This window comes from Eretmochelys imbricata, chromosome 17, assembly GCF_965152235.1.
Source record: "Eretmochelys imbricata isolate rEreImb1 chromosome 17, rEreImb1.hap1, whole genome shotgun sequence".
NCBI classification, from domain to species: domain Eukaryota; kingdom Metazoa; phylum Chordata; order Testudines; family Cheloniidae; genus Eretmochelys; species Eretmochelys imbricata.
Window position 1 is genome coordinate 10,001,369 of NC_135588.1, and position 27,133 is coordinate 10,028,501.

The 27,133-nt window shown below is 47.1% G+C and overlaps 1 protein-coding gene across 4 annotated transcripts in view; it reads left to right on the forward strand.

The window, feature by feature from the left end:
* SGSM2 (small G protein signaling modulator 2) overlaps positions 1-27,133 on the forward strand; it is a 147,193-nt gene that overhangs the window by 29,147 nt on the left and 90,913 nt on the right. For all 4 annotated transcript variants that reach the window (XM_077836577.1, XM_077836573.1, XM_077836575.1 and 1 more), the window contains exon 2: positions 1,119-1,194. In XM_077836577.1, coding sequence (XP_077692703.1) covers positions 1,119-1,194 — 76 coding nt within the window. The remainder of the gene's footprint in view (positions 1-1,118; positions 1,195-27,133) is intronic.

The window sequence follows — 27,133 nt, forward strand, 5'->3', positions numbered from 1 at the left end:
TCCTGTCACTCACATGAGCGGATGTGACTCTGAATCTGAGGCGAAGGGCTGGTCCGTACCGCAGCCGGAGGTGTGACCAGAGCACGGGCAGATGCGCCCACGCTGGATTTGATCCAGCTCGTTCCAGTAACAATGAAGCTGGGGCAGCCCTGCCCGGGACCCTGGGTATGGACTCAAGCGAGCAGCGAGCCCGTGCTGCTGTGGCGTTGGAGCTAGCTGGATCAAAGCTGGCTCGGGTATGGCACGGTCACGCTTCTGAGTACAGTGGAGACACGGCCCCTCGGCGAGTTGTCAAGCGGTGGCCAAGCAGGGAGCTTGACCTGGGTTCCCAGCTCCACGGCTAGTCCTAACCACTAGGCCATCCTCCTTCTGTATTCTGCTCAGGAGCAGTCTCACCCCGTCAGCACAAGAGATCAGTGTGGCCTTTGTGTCCCGGCCGTTGCTAATGGTCGCAATGGCTGCGGTCTTCTGACTGCCAGCCGGCCAAGGAAGCAGCCACCATTGTATCTAATACAAATACGCTGCTAACCGTTGTCGTCTTCTAGCACATCGGTGTAGTAAGAAGCCGCTCATTGGCCTATGTTCCTGTCATTCAGGGCTGGAGATAGTGTTTAGCTCCATGGTGCAGTGATGCCACCGAGGAACTATGTTCTATAGTCTGAGTTGGTTACATCCACAACACCTCTGCAGGACTGCACCTGGCTTTTCAGTCTGTCCTATCTCCTACCCTGCAGCTTGCTGCTGATTTGCAGCTGGGGTGATGCATTTAAGGGCATTTCAGTTGTACTGGGGTATAGGAATGAATCCTGGAGTAATGTCTGGAGGAACGAAAGCACAAACAATTCAAGTAAACGTAAAGGTCTGAATTTGGAGGGGAATAAAAGGGGAAAATTATCTGCCTTGGACTCTCCTTGCACAGAGCTGATGGAACTGACATGTAAAAATCTCCCTATCAATATGACAAGTTTCAGAGTAGAAGCCGTGTTAGTCTGTATCTGCAAAAAGAAAAGGAGGACTTGTGGCACCTTAGAGACTAACCAATTTATTAGAGCATAAGCTTTCGTGGGCTACGGCCCACTTCATCGGATGCTATCAATGTGCTTTGTCTTTTCTTCCAGGTAAAACAGATAATGGAAGAAGCCGTCACCAGGAAATTTGTGCATGAAGACAGCAGTCACATCATCGCCTTATGTGGTAAGTGATACATTTGCAAACGGCTTCAGCTAAGCGGTTGCCTTTCTTCTTAATTTCCTTATAAAATCATCCCAGGTGGATGTAAGTACACCACTGTTGCACTGCGAAAGCAGAGATGTGAATGTTACAAAAGTTAGAAAATTCAGAATTCAGCCCCTTCCTCCCCCAAATTGGCCTGCTAAACCCAGGGTTGTGAGGTCAATCCTTGAGGGGGCCATATGGGGCAAAAATTGGAGATTGGGCCTGCTTTCAGCAGGGGGTTGGACTAGATGACCTCCTGAGGTCCCTTCCAGCCCTGATATTCTAAGATTCTGTGAAACGACCTCACGTTCAGCTCCTTGTATGGTCTCATGACAATGATCACATACCCCAGTGTCTGAGAGGTGGCGTGGTCCAGTGCATGGGGCACTGGGGTAAGACTGAGAAAATCTGCATTCTAGTCCCATCTCGGCCGCTGACTCGCCGCAAGTCACTTCTCTCTCCGTTGTCTGTTCAGATTGTAAACTCTGTATGGTAGGGGTGATCTCTTCACTATACGTTGGTAGTGTGCCTAGCACAATGGGCCCCCCAGTAGTCTGAGCATTCCAGGGGGCAGCAGTGTGGGTTAGTGGGCTGAGCAGAAGTTTGGGAACAGGAAATAATTCTTAGACAAGTCATTTAACCTGTCTGTGCAAGTTTCTCCGTCTTTAAAATCGGGATCGCCACCTACCCTTTTTATGACGGCTGTGAAGACGGCCTGCGTGTTTGAGAGTACAAAATGCTAGATGTGGGCTACATATTGTTTGGAAGCAGCCTGGTTGTCTTTGAAGTAGGCTCTGAAGAGAATTTAGTAGGTCCCTTGAAAAAATGACCCCCTGTGTCTGAGAGATTGGGATAGCTAGGACTAATACTTAGGATTTTTACAGCTTTGTTCTGGGTGATATTTTTGCACCTGTGAGATTTTCAAAGCCACATGGGAGACTTGGCGGTCCATTTTCCATCCCTTTCCAGGGTGTTCAAATCTCCTGGGCAGCTCTGAAAATTTCAGTCTTGGCCTTTTGTATATTTAATACAGTTGTCTGCATCTACAGGTTACACACGATATTATGCATCAAGCCGCATGCTTCAGGTCACAGAGCTCTCTAATTGGAAGGGTGCATTGATTTCTCCATCTAAAGTTCCTTCTTCAGAAGACTCATTCCTTTCTGCATTGCTAACATCGATTTTCCTTGCAAAACGTAATGAATAGGTAGCCTGGGCTAGGTGAAAACACTTTAATCACCACCTTTGACTGCTCTTTGCCATCTTGCACCGTCCCTCATGAACACAGCACACATGTACGTAATTAAAAACGGACCCATGAAACCTAATCAAGGCTCCCATGGAGTAATTCTAATACTTTCTCATTTAGAGTTCCTCTGGGTCAAATTAAGCCTTGTCGTAACACTGTTGACTCTAGCTGCATTATATCCAACCTGGATTTGGCAGTTTGAAGGGAATTTAATTTATTACAAGAGGTGCAGGAAGGAGAGAGGTTTGCATTGAGAATTGTGCATGGTGAGAGTGTCAAGCTCCCTTTCCTGCGTTACAGACCTAAACACAGTGGCGTTGAGCAAGTTCCCGAAAACCAGAAAGAGATACTGACCATAGCTACAATTATCCAAGCTGAGTAAAGTGCTAGTCGACAAAGCGGTGTCAATATTGGCAAGCAAGTTTAGATATTTCAAATTCTTTGACGCACTTGTGAGTCTCAAAGTTCAGCTTGGAGGGGGGATCACACTCTGGTATCCTCCCACTACAGCAAAGGGTCTGCTTCAGCAACCTCTATTCCCATTAAGAAGTACCTTCATCCATGAGTAGTCCCGTTGGCTTCACTGGCACTGTGTGAAGAATAAGGTGCTTTTCGGTATAAGTAAGGATGGCAGAGGATGGCCCAAAATGCCTTTCCAAAGGCTGTGGTCTTTCAAGAATAGAAATAGTAAAAATCAGTAGGGTTTTTGATGCCTACGCCATCCATTTGGCTACAGAATGTTTCAAATCTTCATTGGCTCATTTTACTTTCCATGGCAGTGTGAGCCAAGTGCAGTGATGTATGTTGGTCATGATCTAAGGCAGACACTTAGAAGATGCTTAGTCCTATTGGCGTTCCTTGCTCAAGAACATAAGAACGGCCATACTGGGTCAGGCCAATGGTCCATCTAGCTCAGTGTCCTGTCCTCTGACGATGGCCAATGCCAGATAATTCAGAGGGAACGACCAGAACAGGGCAATTATTGAGTGATCCATCCCTTGTCACCCAGTCCCAGCTTCTGTCAGTTAGTGGTTTAGGGACACCCAGAGTGTGTGCTTGCGTCCTTGACCATCTCGGTTAATAGCTATTGATAGACTGTCCTCCATGAACTTGTCCTCTATTCTTGAGACTTAAAGGCAACAGTTTACAATAAGAAAATAGTTTAACATAATCAGAAAAACTCCTCAGCATAAAGACCATCTCACTCCTATGGGTGTGGATGGCTGTCTTGCACCTGAGTGTGGGGAGGGGGGGCGGAAGCTGAGCTGTAGTTAACCCCGTGTGTACCAAAGGCCAGGAAAAACTCCTGCCCCCTCAGCAGAGATGTCAAAGTTTGAATGAGTACTGAGATAAAACTCCCCTCTCGCCCCTGGAGAGTGGTTGCTTCGGGTTTGGGTTGAGGTCCATGCCTGTGGCGGTGGGGTGAAACTTACACTGCCTGCCCTGGTGGATAAATAGAACTGCATGGCCAGTTTCTCAAAAGAGCTCAGCTCCCATTAAGACGATGAGCTGTGGGGTGATAAACTCTGGTCCCTTCATTTAGGTGGCTAAAATGGGTACTGTTGGGTTCTGGGCTCTTTTGACTATCCAGCCCACACTTGCAAGGATTGTAAAAATCTGTCACTATTCACCAGTATTGGATACAACCTCTGCCCCAGACGCCCACTCCCCTACACCGATCACATATTGCTGGGAATTAAAACTTGTTTTAATTGCAAAGGAATGTCTGCCCATAAATCCTTGCCTCCCCTCTACTGATACTTTAAATAGTCTTTGACGTGCGATCAGATTTAGCTGTGGGAGATGCTTGCTAGCCTGTGGAGAATATCCATCTAAATTCCTCTCTCGGATTTCAAAGCACACAGGTCCTGTGGCTAAAAATATCTAATGAAGTATTGATAGTAGCTCAGAGGTCCAAATAGTGGAAGCTGTAGCTGGCTTTAAAAGCGCGTGGGGTTGTTTGAAGAAATAACTATTGATGGCAGGTCTTGAATGCAAAGTGCTAAGGATCACAATTTCTTTTCACTTGCAAGCTTTGGGTCTGGAAACCAAGATTCTCATTCCCACTTTCACTTTTGTGCCTGCCCGTTAACATATGAGAGGGTGATTCTGCTCTGCAAACATGTCTTCCTGGGGTATCTATGGTTATTGTGTGCCAAGGATAAATTTGCGCAAGTTTCAGGTAACATATATACATTTCCAGACCTGCAGACCTCAAGGCACCTAAAGGAAGTAGAGTGCCCAATTTCAGTTGGATTTCAGTGGAAACTGGACAACAAAATTCCATAAGATGACTAAAAATCCCAGCCATAGAATCTGCAGGTCAAATTCTGCCCTAAATCCACTTTGAGGAATTGTGAGGATATATCATTTGAGATAAGTAAACAAAATGGCTTCAGTCTCATATTGGATTTATGTAAATAGAGGTGGGGAAGGGCCTTTGCAGCCCTGTGTATATGGCCCCTCAAATGCCCCTCGCATATAGTGACTTCATTCATTTCAGTCACAGAGGGCCTATGTTTCACACAAATTGAGGGTCCTCTTGCTTTTCTTGTTGAAAATGATATCCACTGGAAATTCTCTGCAATGGCAATTTCGTGATTAAGTGATGAAAACTACAGGAAGGAATCCCACAATGTCCTGCATAAATAATAGTTATGTCCCTCTAATTTGGGGTCTTTATCACACATTGTGTCCCCCATTTAGGATGTGGAAATATGAGTGTGTGAGAGACAGAGTGTGTGTTGCATATATTATTCCCCATAGTAACAAGACGTTTGTACTATATTGATAGGAAGAATAGCCCAGTTGTTAGGGAACTAGCCTGGGACTTTGAAAACCCAGGTTCAAATCCCTGTTCTGCCACATGCTTCATAAGAATGGCCCTACTGGGTCAGACCAAAGGTCCATTTAGCCCAGTGTCCTGTCTTCCGACAGTGGCCAGTGCCAGGTGCCCCAGAGGGAATGAACAGAACAGGTGATCATCAAGTGATCCATCCCCTGTCGCTCATTCCCAGCTTCTGGCAAACAGAGGCTAGGGACACCATTCCTGCCCATCCTGGCTATTAGCCATTGATGGACCTATCCTCCATGAATTTATCTAGTTCTTTTTGAACGCTGTTACGGTCTTGGCCTTCACAACCTCCTCTGGCCAGGAGTTCCACAGGTTGACACTGCGTTGTGTGAAGAAATATTTCCTTTTGTTTGTTTTAAGCCTGCTGCCTATTAAGTAAACCTGCTGCCTATTCCTGTTTGACCTTGGTCAAGTCACTTATTCTCTCGGGATAATAGCACTGCCCTACCTCCCAGGGGTGTTATGAGGATAAATACATTTAAAGATTTTGAGTTGCTCGGATAGTATAGTAATGGTGGCCAGATAAGTGGTATAAGTCCTTATACCAGCCTCAGTATCTGAGCACCTTCCAGTAATGCATTAAGCCGTGTGACTAACTTCTGTAAGGTTACATTGATGCTGGGACCCACATTCTTGTCTGTTTCCTGTATGGTTATTGAAGATCCGTATGGTATGTATATGATACGAAGTCGTCATTGGCTACATTTAATCCACTGGATGAGGGTTTAGTTGACATTTTGATCCCTGCTGTCGGGAACTGAGATGATTAAATCTGGTCAGTGCACGCTGTTCAAAAGTTGTAGTTGGAGTGAGCTGCCTTTTTAAAATCAGCCGGATCCTCTCGCTCACCTTCTCAGGGGGATGATCGCTTTGCGGGGTCTGCGATGGTGGGCTATTGCCATAACTTGGTGCTGATGCTTGTTACGTTGACTCATCTCCTGTTTGAGGCTTGAAGCTTGTGGTGACTGGGTCGAGCTGTCTGGCCCCGAAGAAGATGCTTATGTCAAAAAGCTGGCCAGCTTGTCACTTGTGGCAGTGTATTTATTAAGGACTAAATTGTCCCGTTAGGCCTGGGCCTGAATAAGACACAGCTGACTAGGTATGCGGCACTGTGGGTGATGGGGAGGAGAACAGGGCACAGAGACACTCTCTTCAGAAATTCCTCTCCAGGCTCCCCTTCTTGTGCTGGGGGATGGGAGAGAGTCATTTGCTATGTCCCTTTTACCACTTCCCATAAGCCTCCTGGTAACTCTATGGTTCCACCTCCTCCCCAGCCACTCAGTACATCCATGGCTACTCCTATTCCCCACCCACTCCTGCCTTCCCTGCCCTGAGGGGCAGCTCCTCAGCTCCCCAAAGCACTAGGAATTGCCATGTGATAACCCCAATGTTGCTAGTGAGATGGCAACGGGTCCTTCCCCTGTCTTCCCCTCCACCCACCCACTGCTTCCCTGCATTTGGCCAAGTTAGTAGGACCAAGCTAGCCCTAACTACGTATTTTATAGACCTCTTTCTCCTCGTTGTTTGTGGTTGATGCACAATAGCACCGTCTTTTGGAGTGGGTGGCTTTGCAGCTGTTGCTCTTTGAGGCTCTGCTTAGTGGGTGCCTGCATTTAAAAAAAATGTTGTCTTTATTTTTTAAGTGGAGGCGCCATTAGACACTGTTTTAGTTTCTCATCAGTAAGACAGGATGAAAAATAATACTTCCCTTCTCCCCCTTGCCTTTCTTGTCAGCAGAGATCCTGATCGTCCACAGAACACCACACTGGGAGACCTCTGCTGACTTCAGGGGAGAGTCTGCATTGTTTCACGTCATAGCATCAGGGCCTTCGATTTTAAGTTTTCTGGGGCAGGGACTTTTTCTGACTATGTACACGTACAGCATCTCGCAAGCATCAGTACTGCCAAGCCTAAGTATTAAAAAAAAAAACAGGAGCCAAGTTAAAAAAAACAGGAGCCAGGCCTGGAAAATCATGAGATTTAGAAAAAGTAAATTTGGGGTTGTTTTTATTGGCGTTGGGGTTTATCTGGATCACGTTTATTTGCTTTTCTCCGCAGCCAGGAGGACTAGAAATTTGCTTAATTTTTTTAGAAATGATGACCCAGTTTCTCACTGACTCCAGAAGCTGGAGTTTGAAGGTTCGCACCAAATATCGCGAGGCGCATGAAGAAATTGTGCAATATGGCTCTGATCTGGGCTGGAACGTGAAATGTTGTGTGCAGTCACCTCGCAACATAGTGTGTGTGTGTGGGGGGGGGGTATGGTGAGGGCTAAAGTCACGTGATACAGGTATAAAATATACAAGCCGTCTCTCATTTTCCATACCGACTGCACCGTATGCTACGCAGTTTGCACTCCTGCTTTGCAAAGGAATATTAGCCTGTGTAATGTCTGTGCAAAAGAGAGAAAAGGCAGCTGTTCGTATTGGATAAAGCCTTCATCTGAAATTAAGCAACGCTGTCAAAAATTCCTGTTGCCGTCCCCAGATGGGCTCTTGTTCTCAATGTGTGATATTGTGTCAGGACTAAGGAGTGAGTAACTCTTCATTAGCCAGCTTGCTGTTGCTAGGCAATCTTGATTAGCCTAAGAAAGTATTCTGACTTGAAGCTGCTGCTTTGAATGTCAGAAGAGACAATAATTAACGCAGTACAAGGAGTAGGTGAAGCTGGATGTTTTGATACCACCTTAGCTAATTGAATAGAGAAACAACAGTGTTTCCAGCAGACTTGGCTAAACAGTGCCTGGCTGGGCCCTGCTTTGGGTTTTCCAGCTCTCTCTCTCTCTCTCTCTCTCTCTCTCCAGGAGATTTATTCTCCCTCTATTTAAAACTCAGTATGTGAGTCACTTGCCACAAGTCTTCTTTTTATAAATATAGAATACTTGTAAATCATTTTATGCTCCTGCAAAGCTGGGCTTAGCAAGAGCCTCTCTAAATGCACTGTGATTGCTTTTTGGTCCCTGTTATGCACTGTGCTAATTGCAAGACTACTAGTCGCCCTAGATCTTGAATGGCTACAAGAGTCTGTGTGACTTGGCAAACCCATGCTCCTTTCTCCTACATGTATCACCATAAGCCCTGCTCACTCTGCATGTGGTAGGTGGGACAGGTGAAACCGAGGTACTTTTGAGAACCCAAAGGAGAAATGCAAAGGACTCCGAACAGTCAGTGACTGCTGAGTCCGATGCAGATAGATCCACCCACCACGATGCATATAGTGTTTAGGGGGGAGTTCGCCCAGCCTCGCTGGCTCCATTGGTCCTGCTGAATGGATGGAGGACAGTGCTGGAGCAGATGCCCCTGAGAGTTGGGCTCTGTGCCATCTCTGCATAGTCCAACGTGTGGAGGGAAGTTTAGGGCCCTGGCCACTGGTTCAGTGACCGTGAACCACTGTGTAGGGATGAACAGCAGTCAGGGTCTGCAATAAACACTGCACAGGGCTGTGGAACCGTCACTCCCTGTCCACGGGCTTGGGGGTTGACTCCGTCCCCGCCCACCCTCTGCACAGTTCCCCAGACAAACGCCGAGTAAAGGCTCGAGGGGGATGAATTAAGGTACCCCTGATGTGTTGTAGATCCCAGATCCATAAGGGCTGCTGGTGCAGCTGTTCTCTGGGCGTGAGGCCAGACTGGCTGCCCCTATGTGGAGCCTCCAGTTCTCTCCTGTCCCCTTGTGGAGAGGGAATACTAGGGCCACAGAGCCTACATGAGTCTGGAGTAGCAGCTCTACTTCCATTCTGTATCCTTTGGGAGGATCCATCCTCCCATTACCCCATAGAATTCCCCAGCGCCCTGTTGAATTACTGACGTGGGGTGCGGGGGAGATGGATTGGCCCAAAGGTCAGAGATTTTAGCCAAAGAATAGAAAACCCCTGCATACATTTTAAAATGTTCATGGTGCTGTCTAGCTACATGGTACGGCCATGTCTATAGGAATCGTAAAAAGACGGATGACATGGTCCAGATCCTCACCTGATGTAAATTGGAGTAGCTCCATAGACCTCATTAGAGCGATATGCTTTTACCCTAGCTAAAGATCTAGCCCCTTGTCTTCAAATACGCTCACAAAAGATGCTAGAATTAGTTTCACCAGGAGTTGTGCTAAGCCAGATCTCAATAAAAAACCTGCCTTCAAATAATTTTTCCCTGTGTGTATCTCATTCAGAGAATTCCTGAATTAGCTGCTTGTATTATATTGTATTGTAAGCACGTTGGGGCAGAGACTTACCTTTTGTTCTGTATTTGTACAGTGCCGAGCACAATGGGCCCCGGTCTCCAATTGGGGCCACTACATTTTTCTGTACTACCGATAATAATTTCTTTAGTCCTATTGGGGTGAAATTGTAGGGCGGGCGTTTATGGCTTTTCTTCTGCTGGACCTTGACATGAGTCCAAATGGCTAACTTCCCACGTGCTCAGGTGGAATATTCACCTGCTTCAGAGGTTCAAAACGGTTAGGGCCACTACATTCCCAGCTTCATCAAACACAATGCAACAGAGCCTGAGAACAGGAGCCCTCTGTCCTTGCTCCTTGCATTGGGTGATTCGGGTCCTGGAGCAAGGAACGAGCGCCCAGAGTTTTGCTGGGTTTCCTGGATCCTGCCTGTGTCATCACTGAACCCAGAGGATGAACCATCCCTGGTTTCCCAGGCTGTGATGACACCCCCACTGGAGGAGGAGCACTGAAACGACCGATGCTCTGGTAGCACACGCTTCCCCTTGACAACGCTTTCTGCATTGGGCCATAGAGTCAAAGGCACCTTATTGCTAATCCTCGCTTTTGTGCCCCCATCCCCTATCCACGTTCTCCTGTGTGTTACTAAAGGAAAGACCATGGTTCAGGACCAGGGTCAGCTCCCCTCGGCCAACATTTCAACCCAACAATTGGGTTGCCTTCCCCTCGGTGCTGTCCAGTACAGAGCTATCCCGTGGTGCCACTTGGAGGTGGCTGATTGGTGGTTTTCTTTGTGATCTGACTAACAGGAAAACCCAGCCTTGACACAGGCACTGTTGTGGAAAAAGCTGGACATAGATGAAGGTGTACTCAAACCTATTTATAGCTCAGTGATGTCCCTTTCCTTTAAGCACATTGGATTTTTAGACTTCCATTTACATGACTCAAAGCTTTACTCTCCAAGAGCACTTTGTACCAACACTGTAACGTGGCCTAATGAGGAACACAGCGGACAGGGTTTCTTAAAGGGACATAAAAGCCAGGCCAGCTAACTGCAAAGTCCTTCTGAGCTGCATTCATGGGAAAGAAATGAATGATGCCAGCACGGGAGGTTTTGTTTGCTTTTATTCCACCCACAGCTCTTTAAGTGGCAGGAGCTATTGCAGTGTGTCGTGGAATGAGTCAGGCTGGAAAGTTTGAGTAGCATTTTTGCAACTGAATTAAGAAAACATCTCTAGATTGAAAGCTCTCTGGGGCAGGAGCTGTTCTATGTTTGTACAGTGCCCAGCATGGTGGGGCTTTAAATCTAGTTCTCTGGTTGGTCCTGTAATACAAATCCTATTAGGCAGAGAGATTTTCTTGAGTGTTGTAGGTTTAAGCGTGTGGGTTTTTTGGTAGTGTAGGTCCGAAACAGACTTCCGGAGTTGCTCTCCCTGTGCTGGAAAATCTTATCTCCAGCCCTGCTTCATTTACACAATTGCAAAAATTATTATTACTTTTTTATGTAGTAATTTTTGAAAGAAAGGAAGAGGGTGTTATACATTCACTAGCAACAAATTCAAGTCTGTCCGGATCAACGTTAGTAGCGTGGAGACCTTCAAAATGATCAGCCTGGATTTAAATACTCTATAAATACCCTCTTTATATATTCCATTTGTGGGTAGCACATACCTTTACTCTTAGCTAATATATTCACTTGGTAGAGCAGAGGCTTCCATTCCGTTGTATGCCTTGTAGAGATTTTATTTAATTGTCTTCTTCTTTCATCTGTTTGCTTTTAAAGCATCGCACTGAGCAGATAAGATCTGGCTGAGTTTGCATGGAGACATGCATTTCTTTAAGCTTGATTTGTTTCTTATTGTGTGTGTTGTTTGTGCTTGCTTCCTTCTGCAGCCAATGTGCTTTAACGTTGTGAGCTTGATTGGCGAAAACTGACCGTGTCTCTGTCGTGATTTCTAAACCCAGTTCAACATATTTGGACTCTGAAGGCTCAGTCTCTGTGCTGGCAGCGTCTGAGTTGCAGAGCAAGCTGAATCAACGGTTTATTACTGGGCTAACCACCGTCGTGTTTGATGTTGTTGCAGCCACTGTGTATATATAGAAAAAAGGGCTTGGATTTGCTTAATAACCAAGCTGGTGCCTTTTAAATGGTAATTACACATTGATTTTATGGTATATACTGGGATTTATAGCCATAAACCATGAGGACCTTACTCAGGCAGAAATCCCACTGGCTTCCACAAGTCGGTCTGAGTAAAAAAGAGAAATGTTCCTTGGGATTTGGGCCGTAGAACAGGTTGTCACTGTGACTAGCTGAGCATAATCACCACTGACACTCATGAGCTATGTTAGGGTAAAACTCCTTGCTAGAACAAAGTTAATGTGTTGGAGGAACGTCCCTCTGATTAGGAGCAGTTAGCAGCATCTGGGATGAAATTTGCTCTAAAACAGTTTCAATAAAACTACCTTAGGACCTCATCTTGTTGCCTTTATTTGCCCTTTGCGCTGAGTAAGGGTTGTGTGCCTATTCAGACTCCCTGGAGTGCAACTGCAGAAGGTATTTGTGTGACTCCCTTATGACTCAAATTCACTATGTTCCCTCCCCGCCCCCTAGCTCTAACCCACATGAGTTCTCGGGGCTTGTTTTCCGCCCCATCCTGCTTTTCAACCTCCGAGCTTCTTCCTTGCAAAGCCCCACGATGCCCTGGTGCTTGGAAGGGACCCAGGGTAGAGAGGTTGACCAAGTGGGGAACAACTGCACAAACTGTGGAGAAAAGCCAAAAGCAGCTTGCACTGATGGTGCTTAGCGGTTGATCCTGCAAGGTGCTAAAGAGCTCCTGACAGCCGGCAGCATCAAGCGGGGTGTGCAGTGCGCTCAGCAGCTGGAAGAACCAGGCTTTGAGGCTGCAGCCCTGAAAACTCCTAGATCTTGGTAACGTGAGTGTGGAAATTCCCTGTGGATGCACCATTTTTAAACCGCTTCTCCGGTGTCTCAAGCACACTTATAAGATAAAAGGCACCGTCGGGCTGTACACAGGATGTGTCTTCCCCCACTTCTTCTCGTGTCTAAAACGAGGTCATGGAACCTTGAAACCAGATGTTTCTTTCTTGTTTAGGCTCCCCCCTCCCCTTCATCCATTATTGACTTGTGCACACACCGCTTTGTTGTGGAGTGCTCTTAAGAGCTGGGCTGTGCATGCTGGTTTGTGGTTATAGGGTTGCCTGTACCTTTTGGGAAGATGCGGCTATTGAAAACGCATTTGAAGTGTTTGTTCTGGAGGAAAACCTAATGGAGTAGAAATTATAAAATCCCACGTCAATCCCAGTTACTCGGGCTCTATGCGGCTCTCAGGCCTAAGGCAGGATGACGGGCACGCAGACATGGACACTCTGTAGCAGCCACTGTTCCTCTGCACCCCCTCATTAGTTGCCCTCCATCATTAGACCAGCCCAAGCAAAACTCCATCAACATCCTGCCCTAATGCCCTGCAGGCAGATTCAGCGTTGGCATGGAACCCTCTACCCGGGCACCCAGCGGTTCCTCTGTCCCCATCCCCGGGCAAGGGTGCCCACCGTGCTTCGTTCGTCAGCATGGAAGAGACTCCAAGGACGACTCTGCAACTTAGCTGGATTGCACCCATAATTGCACGGGCTCTCTCAAAAGCTATCAGAAAATGAAACCAGGCAGGCTCCAGGGATCTTTGTGGCATCCCTTGTGATGGGTGATCCCTTAGGGAACTGGAACTAGGGAGGTTTCCAGCCTGGGTTGGGTGGTGCTGTTTCCCTGGTAACAGGAACTGGTGTTGACATCTAATCGTGTATGGACCGGGCCTCACTTCTTCAGCTGAACGTCTTCTCTATAGGGTGAGGAAAAGGCGGCTCCCTACTTCACCTCTCTTTCCTCCAGCGCCCTTCCTTTCTCCAGCTTTCAAAGAGTCAGAACATTTTTGTCACCCTCATCAGAAAGACTAACACCCCCCACCCCCAGCTTGTCCGTTTGCTAAATGAGGCGACGGTAGAAACGCTCCCGCCTCCAGTCCATCATTATCTAATACGGACGTGATCGGTTTGCAGTAATGAATAAGCAGGAGCTTCCAGCTCAGTAAAATATGCCTGAGCCTTGCTTGTCCCTAGCCACCAGCAGCCTCGTTTCCACTCGGATGCGGATTCCTTAGAACTGACAGGATCGCAGAGAGGGAACTGAAGAATTAACAACTTGATGAAATTGCCTGCGAGCCAGAGACTGCAAACGTCAAGGGAAATGCCTGGCAGACGAGTGTGAGGGCTCGATTCTCTGCTTGAGATAAGTGGCTGCCTCCGCGAAAGCCACGTGTAGAGGAATGCAAAAGGGGAGAGTTCAAAGCAGAAGGGCTGGGAGTCAGGGGATCTGGGTTCTGTTCTTGGCTCTGCCCCAAAGTTCCCCCTGGGGACAAGAAACTTCACTGCTTTGTGCCTCAGTTTCCCCATTTGTAACATGGTAACGATATTCCTGTCCTGCCTTACAGGAGTGTTGAGGATTAGTTTGGGGATGCTTGCAAAGCACTCTGGGATATTCAGATGGAAGGAAACCTAGAAGGACACAGTGTCATGGGTGTTTGTTAATCAAAAGGTTCCTCTCACGGCACCGTCACAAGTCAGACAAAGGGTGTTTAGGGGAAACAGAGGCACTGAGGGTTTTTTGCTCTGCCCCGACTTCTAGAGAGACTCAGGTGTCTGGCTGGTGGGTCCCACACGCTCGGAGTCTAACCGATCGCTATATTTGGGGTCAGGAAGGAATTTCCCACTGTCGTCAATGGGACTGGCAGAGACGCTGTGAGGTTTTCACCTTCCTGTGCAGCCTGGGGCATAGGTTACTTGCAGGTTTAAACGAGTGTCCGGGGCGGATTCTCTGTAACTTGAAGTCTTTAAACCGTGATTTGAGGCTGTCAGTAGCTCAGCCAGAGGTTAGGGGTCTATTACAGGAGTGGGTGGGTGAGGTGGCAGATCTGCGCCCCTTCACTCTGGCGTCCTGGCCAAATTCCGGCCGGAGTAATCCCATCCTGTCCCGGCATTGAAGGTGGAAACGGCACCATTTCCTTCTCTCTCTCCTTGCTATTGTGTGGTGGCTCTTCCCCACAGCCATCACTGCGTGTCCATGGTGGGCCAAGTCACTCCTGCACGGAATGCTAATGCTTCACCCTTTCCCTAGCACCTTCCCTCTGAGAGCGTCCAAGCCCTTCGCAGACATCCCTTCAGTAAGCCTCAGAACTATCCCGTGAGGTGAGGGGTTTCCTTGTTTGACAGATGGGGAAACTGAAACATGGGTAGCCAAGTATCTTAGACTTTCAGGCCAGAAGGGACCATCGTGATCCTCTTGTGTGATCTCTTGCACATTGCGGGGCGCAGAACCTCACCCACCCACTCCTGTAATAGACCCCTAACCTCTGGCTGAGCTACTGACATCCTCAAATCATGGTTTAAAGACTTCAAGTTACAGAGAATCCGCCCCGGACACTCGTTTAAACCTGCAAGTGACTTATGCCCCAGGCTGCACAGGAAGGTGAAACCCTCACAGCGTCTCTGCCAGTCACATTGACGACGGGGGAAATTCCTTCCTGACCCCAAATATAGTGATCAGTTAGACTCTGAGCATGTGGGACCCACCAGCCAGACACCTGAGTCACCCTAGAAGTCTGGGGCAGAGCAAAAAACCCTCAGTGCCTCTGCTTCCCCTAAACACCCTTTGTCTGACTTGTGTATTTAGACTCGAAGCACTTTGGAACTTTGCTGTCTTCGACTACGTGTTTCTACGGTGCATAACGCACGAGGGCCCAGATCTCGGTTGGCACCTCTGAGTGCTACTGTAATATTAGGAAGAAGAACCCAGCGCTCCTGACACCCGCTGGTGTGCAGCAGTCCCAAGATCACTTAGCAGATATCCACCACCTCTGCTTTTGATATTTCGCTCGTGAGAAATCCATGATTCCCCATGCCACGCCTCAAAAAAAAAAATTGCCATGACACACATGCAGCCCTATAATATCTACATTGAAGACTAGGAAATAGTCCTAGTCATTTGAAGACTCCTTTTCCTCCCCTCACGAGCATGTGGCTCATGTTCTGAATCTTCCCAAGCTAGTTTTCTCACCGCCGTCAAGCCCTGCCTATCCGAGGTCTTTCATTAGCTCGTTTTTTTTTTTTAAATCTGTTCCTTTATATTTTAAGTACTGAGGTTCCACTGAAAGCTGAAATACCCCATATTAAAGAGTTTCTTTCCCCCCAGATACACAAAGCCAGCTCAGATTGTGCTATAATAACTTTTCTTTTTTTCTTTACTTTTTTTTTTTAAAAAAAGGCCCCTTTCAGAGGCTTTCAATTGCATTTTTGAAATTAGAATTTGAATAAGATTGAAAGGGCTGCGTCCTATTTGCAGCAAATGTATTTGATGTGCGTATAGTGAGCTCTGCTGTTCCAGCCCTGTGCTGGGGATTTGGGCCTGTAACTTCACTTAATGCTGATGGGTACCAAATATTCTAGGCCAGGTGGTGCCTGCCAAGCCAGAGCCCTGGTGAGAGGGTGTGTGTAGACGTGTCGCTACCGGAACTAGAGCGCCGGAGGAACATGAGGAAGAGTAGACCCTACCGTGCCTTGCGAAAGAATGCTGCATATGCGCCCTCACGCTATCCATACTAGCAAAATTGCAAGGGTCACAAGGGGAGGGGGGCTGTAGCTTGGCTTGTTCCATGTGTTAACTCTCAAATAACGATGCTTAGTTATTTGTATTACATCCGTGTCTCGAGCTATCCCCATGGCCAGGGACCGTGGTGTCAGGTGCTGGACGTGAACATCGTGAGAAACAGTCCCTGTCCTGAGGCGCTCACAGTCTACATACACAAGACAAAGGGTGGGAGGGGAAACGGGGCACAGAGAGTTGAAGTGACTTGACCAAGGTCAAACGATAGATCAGTGGCAGAGCTGAGAAGGGGAGTCAAGAGATCTGGGCTCACGTTTGCTTCCTTCTCAGCTAGGCCACACTGGACCTGTCATTATCCTGGCATGATCATTGTACTCTTGCTGTTACAGGTGGCCCTGCTCTATTCCCTGGTGCAGAGGAGGGGTGGGCCCCTGGGCTCCATGTTGCCCATCCCTTTTGAAGAGGCTAATGCCTGTATCCACGCACACCTTATGCAGCCCTAGCATCCAGGCGTGCCAGGGCGGCGCTTGTAACTAGCAAAATCTAGAGGCATAGGGTGTGGAGGCTTCTGATGCTCTCTCCATCCTGCCCTTGCAAACCCATCCAGGGCCCTAGTCATATTGAGACGGGCCTGGCGTGTGTGTGTGTGTGTGTTTCAACAGCAGTTACTTTTGTTTTGGCAAGGATGCCTTACTGAGTATGCAACCTCCCCTTAATATTCTCTTGTAGCGATTATGCGGCCGGAGGTTATAAATTAATTTACAGGCACGAAGGCCTGATCCTGCCCCATTGTAATCCATGTGGTTTCTTCCCTCCCCACTCCCCGATCCCTGAACACACGTACATTTTATCTTCCTCCATGACGCATGGCTAAAGCTGGGGCTAGAGAAGATGTCAATGGTTCAGGTCCCCCTTCATATAATAGAGAGGGGGCTGCAGGCAGGGTGTTTGCTGTGAGAATACTCTCCCATCCTGCTCTAAAATAGCTCAGAAAGGTTGAGTTCCAGGGTTCCCTGCTGGGCCCATTTGTTTCATCTGAGCTCTGAGGAGGAGTGGAAAGGCAGAGCCAGTGGAGGGGGTAGGGTATTTCAGTTGCAGTAGTGCCTCGGAGCCCCATGGTGCTCGGCGCTGTACAAACACAGAACAAAAAAACAGTCCCTGCCCCCAAAGAACAATTAGTATTTGGTTTTATGAATTTAAACAATCAGCATGATGCTCAGAGCTGGTGTTGGGGCACTTCTTATTTGCATTTATTCAGCAGACCCTTAAATCTTTGAAGTATTTGTATTAATTTATTTTTAAAATCTGTCTAGCCCTCGGGCTTCTGGAAGGCTGCTGGTGCAGCCCATCCCTGGGCTTAAATTTCAGCACCTTTGTATAAAATATCCAGCAAAGGGTCTTCCTGCTTCGGGTGGTACAGATGATGCTACTTCCTTTTTGTTTTACTCGTAGGTTTTCTTGGTCTTTCATTCTGCCTTGTTTCCATACTATAGTAAATCAAAAGCTACATTTTTTTCAAAGGAATTTAAGGGCGTTCGATACTTACCTTGGATTTCAGTGGGGTTGAGGTGCGTAACTTACTTTAAATCTCCCACCTGTAGTCCCGAAAATAGTATGCAATCCTTGACACTTTCAATCCTGTTGATGACCTAGATCACTCCCCGAGTCCAGTCCCTGGTAAAGTATCTTCTTAAAGGTCCGTCTGTGATCCTAGATCAGTGGTTTTCAATCTTTTTTCATTTGCAGACCTCTAAAAAATTTCAAATGGAGGTGCGGACTCCATTGGAAATCTTAGCCACAGTCTGCGGACCTCCAGGGGTCCACAGGGACCACAAGTTGAAACCCACTGTGTTAGATGAGGTGACCTCTTGAAAAGGAGGCCAGGAAAGCTGGCCATAAAAAACAACTTGGTGTTCAAATATTTTTTACTGATTAAAAGTGGCAAGGAGAGCTTTGCACTGCCTGAGTTTCCAGGATGCCGAGTGAATAGGACAGGGAAATTCTAGCTCGCTTTTTAACCAAGCTCCCAGGGAAAATCAGCAAGGAACACAGGTCTGTGAGTTATTGGAAGGTTCTCCCGGTGTGAAGTGAGAAAAACTGACAGTGACCTACTACTTGGTATCTTATTTGTTCTGTGACATTTAGGAATCAGTGGGCTGCTACTTTCCACTGAAATGATTGCACAGCTCCAGGTGGTTTGACATGAAGTCCCTGAGGTATGTTATGCACCTGTGCGGCCACAAGACGCGGCTTGACTAAGCTGAATAACGCCATCTTGATGTCTAAATGGGATGGGCAGGGGGCATCCGTGTAAGTGAATTCATGCTGCTCAGAGATCTGCTTGCTGCTGTCGCTTCTGAGATATTTGCAGCAGCCGCGGGAAGCCTTCCGCTGTGCCTATGGGGGAGACTTGCTGTCCTCTTCGTCAGTCCATTAAGCACTAATAATGGTTCCTGACACTCTGTTGTAAAAGAGACAGCAAATGAGGGCATTTTATTTTATGAGCTGCAGAAAGCTGGGTCATAGTTCTGATTTCCAGTGCTCTTGGGAGAGGGATGACAGACAAATCAATTGTGGAACGTATCAGGAAATGGTAGGTGTGACACTGGGCAAGATTTTTCAGTTGTAGCTCGTGGATTTTTGGTGCCCCGTATAAGACGCCTTTTAAAGGGATCTGATTTTCAGAAAGAACTGGGCAGCCTCTCTCTGAAAATCGGGTCCCTTCAACCGGTCTCTGGCCACTGGGAAACATGTGAGGGACTGAGAATCATTAGCCATCCTGGAAAATCCTGGCCCTTGCCAACCCCTCCAGGGCCTTCGTCACACTGAGACAGGCCTGGCCTTTCTCGTTCTGGCTGTGCCTACACTCAGTGTGATTCTCCCGCTCGCCTCTACGTCACAGCGGAGCCACAGCTGAGCACATCCCCACTTGGTTTCAGGCACATTTGTGATCGGCTCAGCTCAGCCGTGATTCTGCCACCACGAGCATGTGGACACGAGCCGGGGAATCACTGGTAGCTCATAATGTAGGCATAGCCCACATGTGTTTTAAACAGTGTACGCTGCAGATAGGCCGGTGCTTTGAGCACCAAGTCTGGACGAGTTTGAATTAGAGCAGAGCAGCATGAGTTTCCTAATTTATTATTATTATTAAGTATTATCTGTATCATGGTTGTCCCTGGGAGCCCCAGTCGTGGACCAGGACCCTATTGTGCTAGGCGCTGTACAAAGACAGAACAAGATGGCCCCTGCCCTAAAGACCTCACAATCTTAGCACAAGATAAGACACATGGTGGCAGATCGGTGGAGGAGCGCAAGGAAGTGAGACCGTATCGGCCAAGGTCTCAGTACATCAACTGCCTAACCACAGTCAAGTTTTTGGTAGGCGTCCTAGCAAAGGAGAGTTTTAAGGAAGGATTTGAACCAGGCCAAGAAGCTATAATATCTGATCCGTCTTACAACCAAATCACCTGTTTGGCTAGTAGATATGGAGATATTTATTTCCCTCCGATCTCTCCTTTACCTTCACTGCCTTTGTTTAATGCACTTTATATTTTCCTTGTTTATTACATCTGCTGAGTTGTAATAACAGTCTCTGATATCCAATTCTCACCATTCCATTTGTATCTATTATTCATGGGATCATGTTTTAAGAGAACCTAATAGAAATGAAATTTTAAAAAGCAATCCATACCATGCACATTCTGAGCTGCTCGATGAATAGATTATGCCACCAAATGTGCCCTACTCCTGTAAAAACAATAATTAAATGTGAAGTGTCTTTTACATTTTTTTTTAATGTTTAAGATATATTGATAACTACGCTGGCTAAAAACAGGTCGTTTTTTCCACGCTGAAGTTAACCGTGCAAACATTGTTGCAACTGGCATAATTATTTGATTTGTCAAAGTCTTTGTTGTTAGCTACACTGGAATCCCAGCTGTCATTTAGAAGAATGTTTATATTGCCGAGCCTTTGTCTCAACCGTTGGGGTGATTTACCTTGGACATATATTTTAAATAAATTAAGTGACGGGATCCTAAATTCCTTACTGTAACATCGTGACATTAAATTTCAGACAGATTCCTGGGAATTGGAGAAACCAGCCACGTGAATCCAATCTGCTTTTTGTCAATGTAAATGTAATTCTTACATTTTCAGGAGGCTAATGAGTTAAAATTATTTGGTTTCGTGTGTCCAAGCCCGTAAAATCTGACTTTTTAACAAGCTTTTCCTTTTAACTAACTGCACAAAAAGCTATTTTCTGCCTGAATAATAACCCTGTTGCTGGTAATTAAACCCATTAATTAGAAAATGCAGAATCCCTATAGTGTATAAATTGAAAATCTCCATTCTGGTATTGCAGAAGTGTCGGCATCCTACGACTGTATTTAATGGTGCTCTCTGGGCTTCTTTTTAAAAATCGTATTCAGGGATTAAAACTTTACATTGGACCAACTCTGAGACCTGTGTCTGGGTAGGGTGTGATTCGCCCCTTATAGAGACAGGGCAGGCAGTGTTCCCTTCACTGCCCACCCTCTGAGGTTGTATCAAGGAAGGGCACTGTGAAAGCCAGAGGAGGCTGCATTGGGGATGGAATGGGAACCATGTTTCCCAGTTGCCCTGCCCACTTCTTCTGCTGATACTTTTGGGCAGGACTGGCTTCCCTTTGGGTCCGCTGTCAGAGGAAAGGTTGTGGCTACTTCCTGCCATTGCAACTTTTCCCTAACCACCAGCGAGTTTCCAGGCCTCAGCACGCTAGTTAATAGTGGCATAAACCAGGGGTGAATCTCTCCTACTCCCTGTTCCTGGGCCCTGGTACAGCAGAGCCTTTCCTGGCTCGGTAGAAAATAAAGAACATGCTGTTGAATGCTGAGCACCCTGGATGAAAATGCTGGTTCACTCTGACACGGTCGTATTACCAAAACGCCTAGGAGAATCCTAGAATATCAGGGTTGGAAGAGACCTCAGGGGGTCATCTAGTCCAACCCACTGCTCAAAGGAGGACCAACACCAACTAAATCATCCCAGCCAGGGCTTTGTCAAGCCAGGCCTTAAAAACCTCTAAGGATGGAGATTCCACCACCTCCCTGGGTAACCCATTCCAGGACTTCACCACCCTCCTAGTGAAATAGCTCATGGACCACGGCCCCATTGTGTTAGGCACTGTACAAACACAGAACCAACAGAGAGTCCAAATCCAAGAAGACGAGAGAACAGATGGAGACAGACGGACAGAGGAGCACAAGGAAACCGTGAGATAATATTGGTCAGCATTTTATGCTGTGAGCTCAGCACAGCAACAACCAAACAGTTGTGACGTTTTTGGTAGGTTTCATGGCAAAGGAGAGTTCTAAGGAGTGTTTCAGTACTGAATGAGAGGTGATAGGGCATTGAATCCAAGCAAACCTGGCCTTAATTAGTTCTTAAACTTCAGGATCCCTTCCCCATCTCCCCTTCTCTTGATTGCTGTTGAGAACCCAGTAGACAGAAAATCTAAACAGCAGCACTGGAACGGAAAGAAAAGCATACTGAAAACTGCAGCTTGCCTCAATGCAACTTTCTAACTGACATGGATAGCTCCAGTCCACTGAGTGGAGCGAGCACAGCTACCTCGCCAGCTATTATGTAGTTCTTTCCAGAGTCTGGCTACTAATTCCTTTTTGCAAGGGCTGACAAATAATTGTTTTTACATCAGCTTAGTGCCTTACAGATTATTTCACAGAAGGGACAATTCTGAGTCTCTCAATACTAAATGAATCCCAACTTCTTAGCTGCAGGATTAGATCCGGGCTCATTAATATAAATCCCCAGAGACAAGGATTTATTTAAAAGGATTTGAGCTTTAATTGCACTGTGCCAAAAGTAAGATGAATTGTCTCTTTGTAGCCTAGAGTTCTGAAGAGAGAATTTGGGATAGAAAGTATCATTTCCTAGACCTGGACCCAGATGCCCTCTGGATCCACTTGCCCTCAAAGACTGACCTCTTATAACAAACCCAATTTAAAAAGTAAATGCCTTGATCAGTTGCTGGCAGCCTTTCCACTGCTGCAGACGAATGAAATCTATGCACGTCCTGCATTGGGATGTTGAAACATTCTTGTCATGGAAAAATGTGTGGGGCTGAGCTGATGTGCCACGTTTTTGCTAACGGATCACGATGTATTCTTGTAACGGATCATGCAGACTTTGGTTTTGCACAGCTGGAAAGTGCTCAACTGCTACAGTGAAAACATGTATGGAATAGACAAGGCCGTCCCCAGGGGGGTGTGGGGCCCAGGGCGGAAGTGATGGATTCGTCTCTTCTGGGACCAACCGCACCGATCCGTGGGGCCCCTCAAAGCGCAGGGCCCAGAACGGAAGTGACAGATTTTTCTCTTCCGGTACTGACCGCGCCCGTCAATTGCGCCAGCCCACAGGGCCCCCCAAAGCATGGGGCCCGGGGAGGTCACCCTGATTCGCCCTACTCAAGGGCCAGGGCTGGGAATAGAAAAGAATAGCTTTGACTAGCTTACCTGCTTGATAGGTTTCATCAGCGTATTGCTGTTACAATGTTGATGCATGCCGATTCGAAATGAAAGGTTGAAACGGTTCGTTTTGACATTTTAAAAAAAGGTGTGTTTTTATCTGAAATTATTTCCTGAATTGGAGCTGAATTTGCCAATAGTTTCAGTGCCCCAAAATTATTTTAGCAAAATTACAATTTGCCAAAAAAAGTTTGCCCAGCTCTAGTGAATTGCACTCTGAAAATTTGGGGCTGCTCTTGAAAATCGGGCTCTTAACTCTATGGCTTTACTTAGAGGGCAAACTCTTTGGGCCAGGAACCAGCTTCTTCCTCTGTATGGTGCCTAGTGCAGTCCGGTCCTGCTCCATGACCAAGGCTTCTAGGTCCTACCACAATATAAATAGTATCATCCTTTCACACAGTTCCTGGGTGATCAGTGTATGTATGTGCTTGTTTGTTTATTTTTTACTGTTGGTCACGGAGTCTTCCAATGGAAAAGCCACACAGCAATAGTGACATTGGATTGTTGGGTTCTTTCACTGTAAATCTGATTGCCACTTTAAAGTTGTTGTTTGTAAACCAAACATTTTCATAATTAATGGCCAATAACAGCATTGACTGTAACGAGGCAATTAGCCCCGTATTCTTTTTTTCCATATTGAATTAGCTTGGCTACGTTTTTTTGAAATATAGGATTATTGTTTGCATTTCAGTCAGGAGCAAAAACGGAAACAGAAGTACAGTGACCCTCTCCCTCCCATGACTATTGTAAAAAGAAATTACCAAAAATCGAGGTTTCAGGGATTTATTATAACTCCGTTGGAGGGAGAACTTTTGTATTCGGTGTCTTGTATGATCAAAGAGCCAGACTCCCTTATTCATGCTGGTTAGCGTCTTACTCTGCACGGCGCTCCGTTGACTTCAGAGGGACCATTTGTGTGGAATGGTACCCACTGAGCATGAATCTGAGCCACTCTCAGCGTGGGTTGAACCATAAAAGCTTTCGTATGCCATGAGGAGAAGAAGGGTGGTTCAGTGCTTAGGAATTCAGAAGCCCCAGGTTGAGTTCCTTTCCCTGCTGGACTTCCTGTGTGACCTTGGGCAAGTCACTTAGTTGCTCTGTTTCAGTTCCCCGTCTGTAACATAGGGTTGGTAACACTGCCCTACCTCACAGGGGTATAGCGAGGATAAATATATCAAGGACTCTGAGCACTCCGGTACTATGGGCATGGGGGCCATATAAGCATCTTAGATAGATTTAGTCCTCAGCACAGACTAAAGCGGCCTGGGGCTTTCTCTATATCATGGATGAGATTCTGAAGTGAGAGTAGGTACTGGTTTGAATCCCGCCCAGGGCAGCAGTGGCTGAACTATACTGAGATTCAATGTCTGTTCTGAAATTCTTTTGGGTCTCTGTCCACATCCTGTTAGACGGGTGCCCGCATCCTGGCTGTCGCCTTGGCAGTTGGGTACTCAGTGGCCCTCTCCCACTGGCAGTCTTGGTGGGATGGCTGAGGCTGGAATGGGCAGAGTGAATTGCCCTCTCACCCCTCCATGGTCCCTCCCAGTGAGGCGTGGGGGGAAACTTTCATGGCCATTGCTCGGCCTGGACCCATTGTGAGGATTGAGATCTTCTTTCTCCAGGGCTGTCGGCACAGCACTTGCCATCAGCCCCAAACTTAAGAATAATATAATGGCTGCCGGGCCTGCTCATTAACAGCTTTCTCCTAAGGGATTGTTAGTGCACACAATGACCGGGCCTGTGTTCGCATCGTCTGCATATTTTAATCAGTATTATGCGGCGGCTAGGCCAGTCTCTTACACTATGTTTGTGCAGCACCTAACATAATGAGGCCTCAGTCTAAGCTGGTGTCTCTGGGCACTAACCCATTACAAATAATAATAACCCCCAAACTCTCTCAGCAATGGAACTGTAGGTAAAGAGCAGGCTTGTCAGAAATCCATGGAAACGTTTCAATCCATCTTGCCAAGACCGTGGAGTCTGAGAGACCACTCTGCTGTGCACAATAGCAGGGCAGTGCGTCCGCTCCCAAAGAGCTCAGACCTGTGTTTCTGTGGCTTTAAGGGTTCTGACCAACTCGGCTCTTCTGGGTCAGCGTCTCTGCGGCTTGCGCCGAACAAGTCACCAGAGAGAATTTTTGCAAAGTCCTTTTCCCATCCGCCAACTGCACGTCCTGGGTTTGCTGACGTGCCAAGTTCCGTGTCCTGCTTTTGAGGCAGCTCGGATCTTCCTCATGCATTTCCATCGAGACCACCGTGTTGGCTTTTGATTAAGCAGCTTTGACCCTGCTGAAGAAGCTGTACCAATTCAGCTGAAAGCTGAACACAGGAGCCCCATTGTGTAGTCCGTTGTGACTGATGAGAAAACAGCTTTCTTTCTAACTGGCCTAGTTTGTCCTCAGTGTTTATTAGAAGCTGAAACGAACTCTGAATCACAGGAGTCTGGGATGGAGAAACTGTATTTGGGGATCAAAGCCATCTGTAGGGTCAGGGCTTAAAGTGGTCTTTAAGAAAAATAATGGAGGACCAGCTCTTTTGGTAAGACCGTGCTTCCTGCGTGCCCCTCAGCAACCCAGCTTGATTCTGAATAGTTCTCTTTGCAGTTTTCTCCCCATTTTAAGCGCTGCCGAGGATCCAGTGCAAGATTCTCTCCTGTGGTCTATTTTTCTCGTGCTTTGCCCTGTCTAGTGTTGACTGTTCCCAGGGTGGGATTTGTCCCTGTTCCATAGATCACACTGATGGACGCTTTTCTTCGTGGATATTTCCCTAGTTTTGCCTTTTCGCTCTGCCTGTTACTCCCGTTGGTAGGACTGCAAATGTCAGAAAGTGAGGAAATAAAGCAAGTCACTCGACATCTGAGTGTCTGAGTCGCTGAGGTACAAGCGCCATATGAGGCCAGACTGACTTGATTAAGCTCTTCTGTGTCATTCCCAACCCATTCATCACATCCCCAGGTAGGCACTTCCAGTGAGAAATGTTGGTCCCTTTGGGGTACTTGCTTTTTAAAATGGCAACAGATTTGCCCTTCCCTCCTGCCTGCCAGAAGAGATACCAGTAAAGATGGGTTTTCTAATCGCCGGGCTGTGTGTTCGTGAATTTTGGAGCCGATGTGATATGTGATTGTACCCTTCAATTGCAGATGACCTAGATCCGAAGTGAAACCAATGGCTAACTTCAAAAGTCTTTCACACTGAATAAAACTTGAGAATCGATCCTTCTGAGAACAGAAATCCATTTACCATGCCCCAGGGTACCTCCCCCCGCAACACACTTGCCACCGAGTGTAAAATATGTGTGTAATGTCACATAAATGGGTTTGATTTCTTCTCTCCTGAGTGTTAAGAACTGATCTAAAGAGTTGCACAAAGGAAGCCATTTCAGGTGCATGGCAGCAGGAGGTTTTACTGGGCCTACCAAACCCTGGAGCTGCCCTGGGTATTCTCAAGTGCCATCTGTTAACTTCATACAGCCCTCCGATCATTGAGAACCTGCAGCTCCCATTGACTTGCACTGGAGTTGAGGGGATTTAGCACTCAAGAGAAGCAGGCCCATATCGTGTAGAAGGGCCACAGATGGGTCTGCTCCCCTCCAGCCCATTTTTTTTCTCCTAGATCCTGCCTGGGGTTCTGATGCTGACGTCCTAGATCCTTTTCGGTTCAGGCTGACGGCGGCGCTCGCATTGCAAGCTCTGGGTTATGAGCCGTATTGTATCAGTCCCGGGGAAAGTCCCATGGGAGGAGGGAAACCGATCCCAAATCAGTTGCAGTCTCCCCATGTGGGGGAAGGTTTGTTTGTGGCTGGGCAGAGAGCATGCTGCCTCCGATCCATGAGGGTCCACTGGGAAATCAAGCTTTGACCTTGTGGGCCCAGGGGCACCCGTGCAGATGGACTGCTCCTCTGGTCTACCCTTGAGACTTGCTGAACCCAACATTGCTGAACCCAAAAAAAAAAATAATAATAAATCTCATGATTTTTAAGCAGCTTGTGATATTTTTTGGCCTGATTTTTGAAGGAAGTGCAGAGCAGGAATTGATACTGCTCCATGCTTTTCAGACAGATCTTTCACCAGGCGTAGGGCTCCTGGCTTCTGCCCTCTTTTGGCCTTGAAAGCCCCCTGGATACGGGCTTCTGCAGGCTCACAGGACTGTGGGGAAACATTCCACAGAGCCACCTTCCCCACTTTGCTCCTTTTGGGTCTTCTCTACCCTCTTTGCTCCCCTCTGTGCGGCTTAGCGCTGCGTCCTGTGACTTGACTGCAGAGCTGAGTCGCAGGGGGCTGTGAAGTGGGAAACCCTCTGATTAGGACATAGATACTGTCTATGGCAACAGGGAATTGCCGGCAGAAGCAATTTCAGGTTGTTAAGTAGACCCGCTTTCAAGTTTGCTCTGTTATTTACGTCTTCCTGCCTCTTCAGCTCAGTGAGGCGATAAAATGATTCGGCTC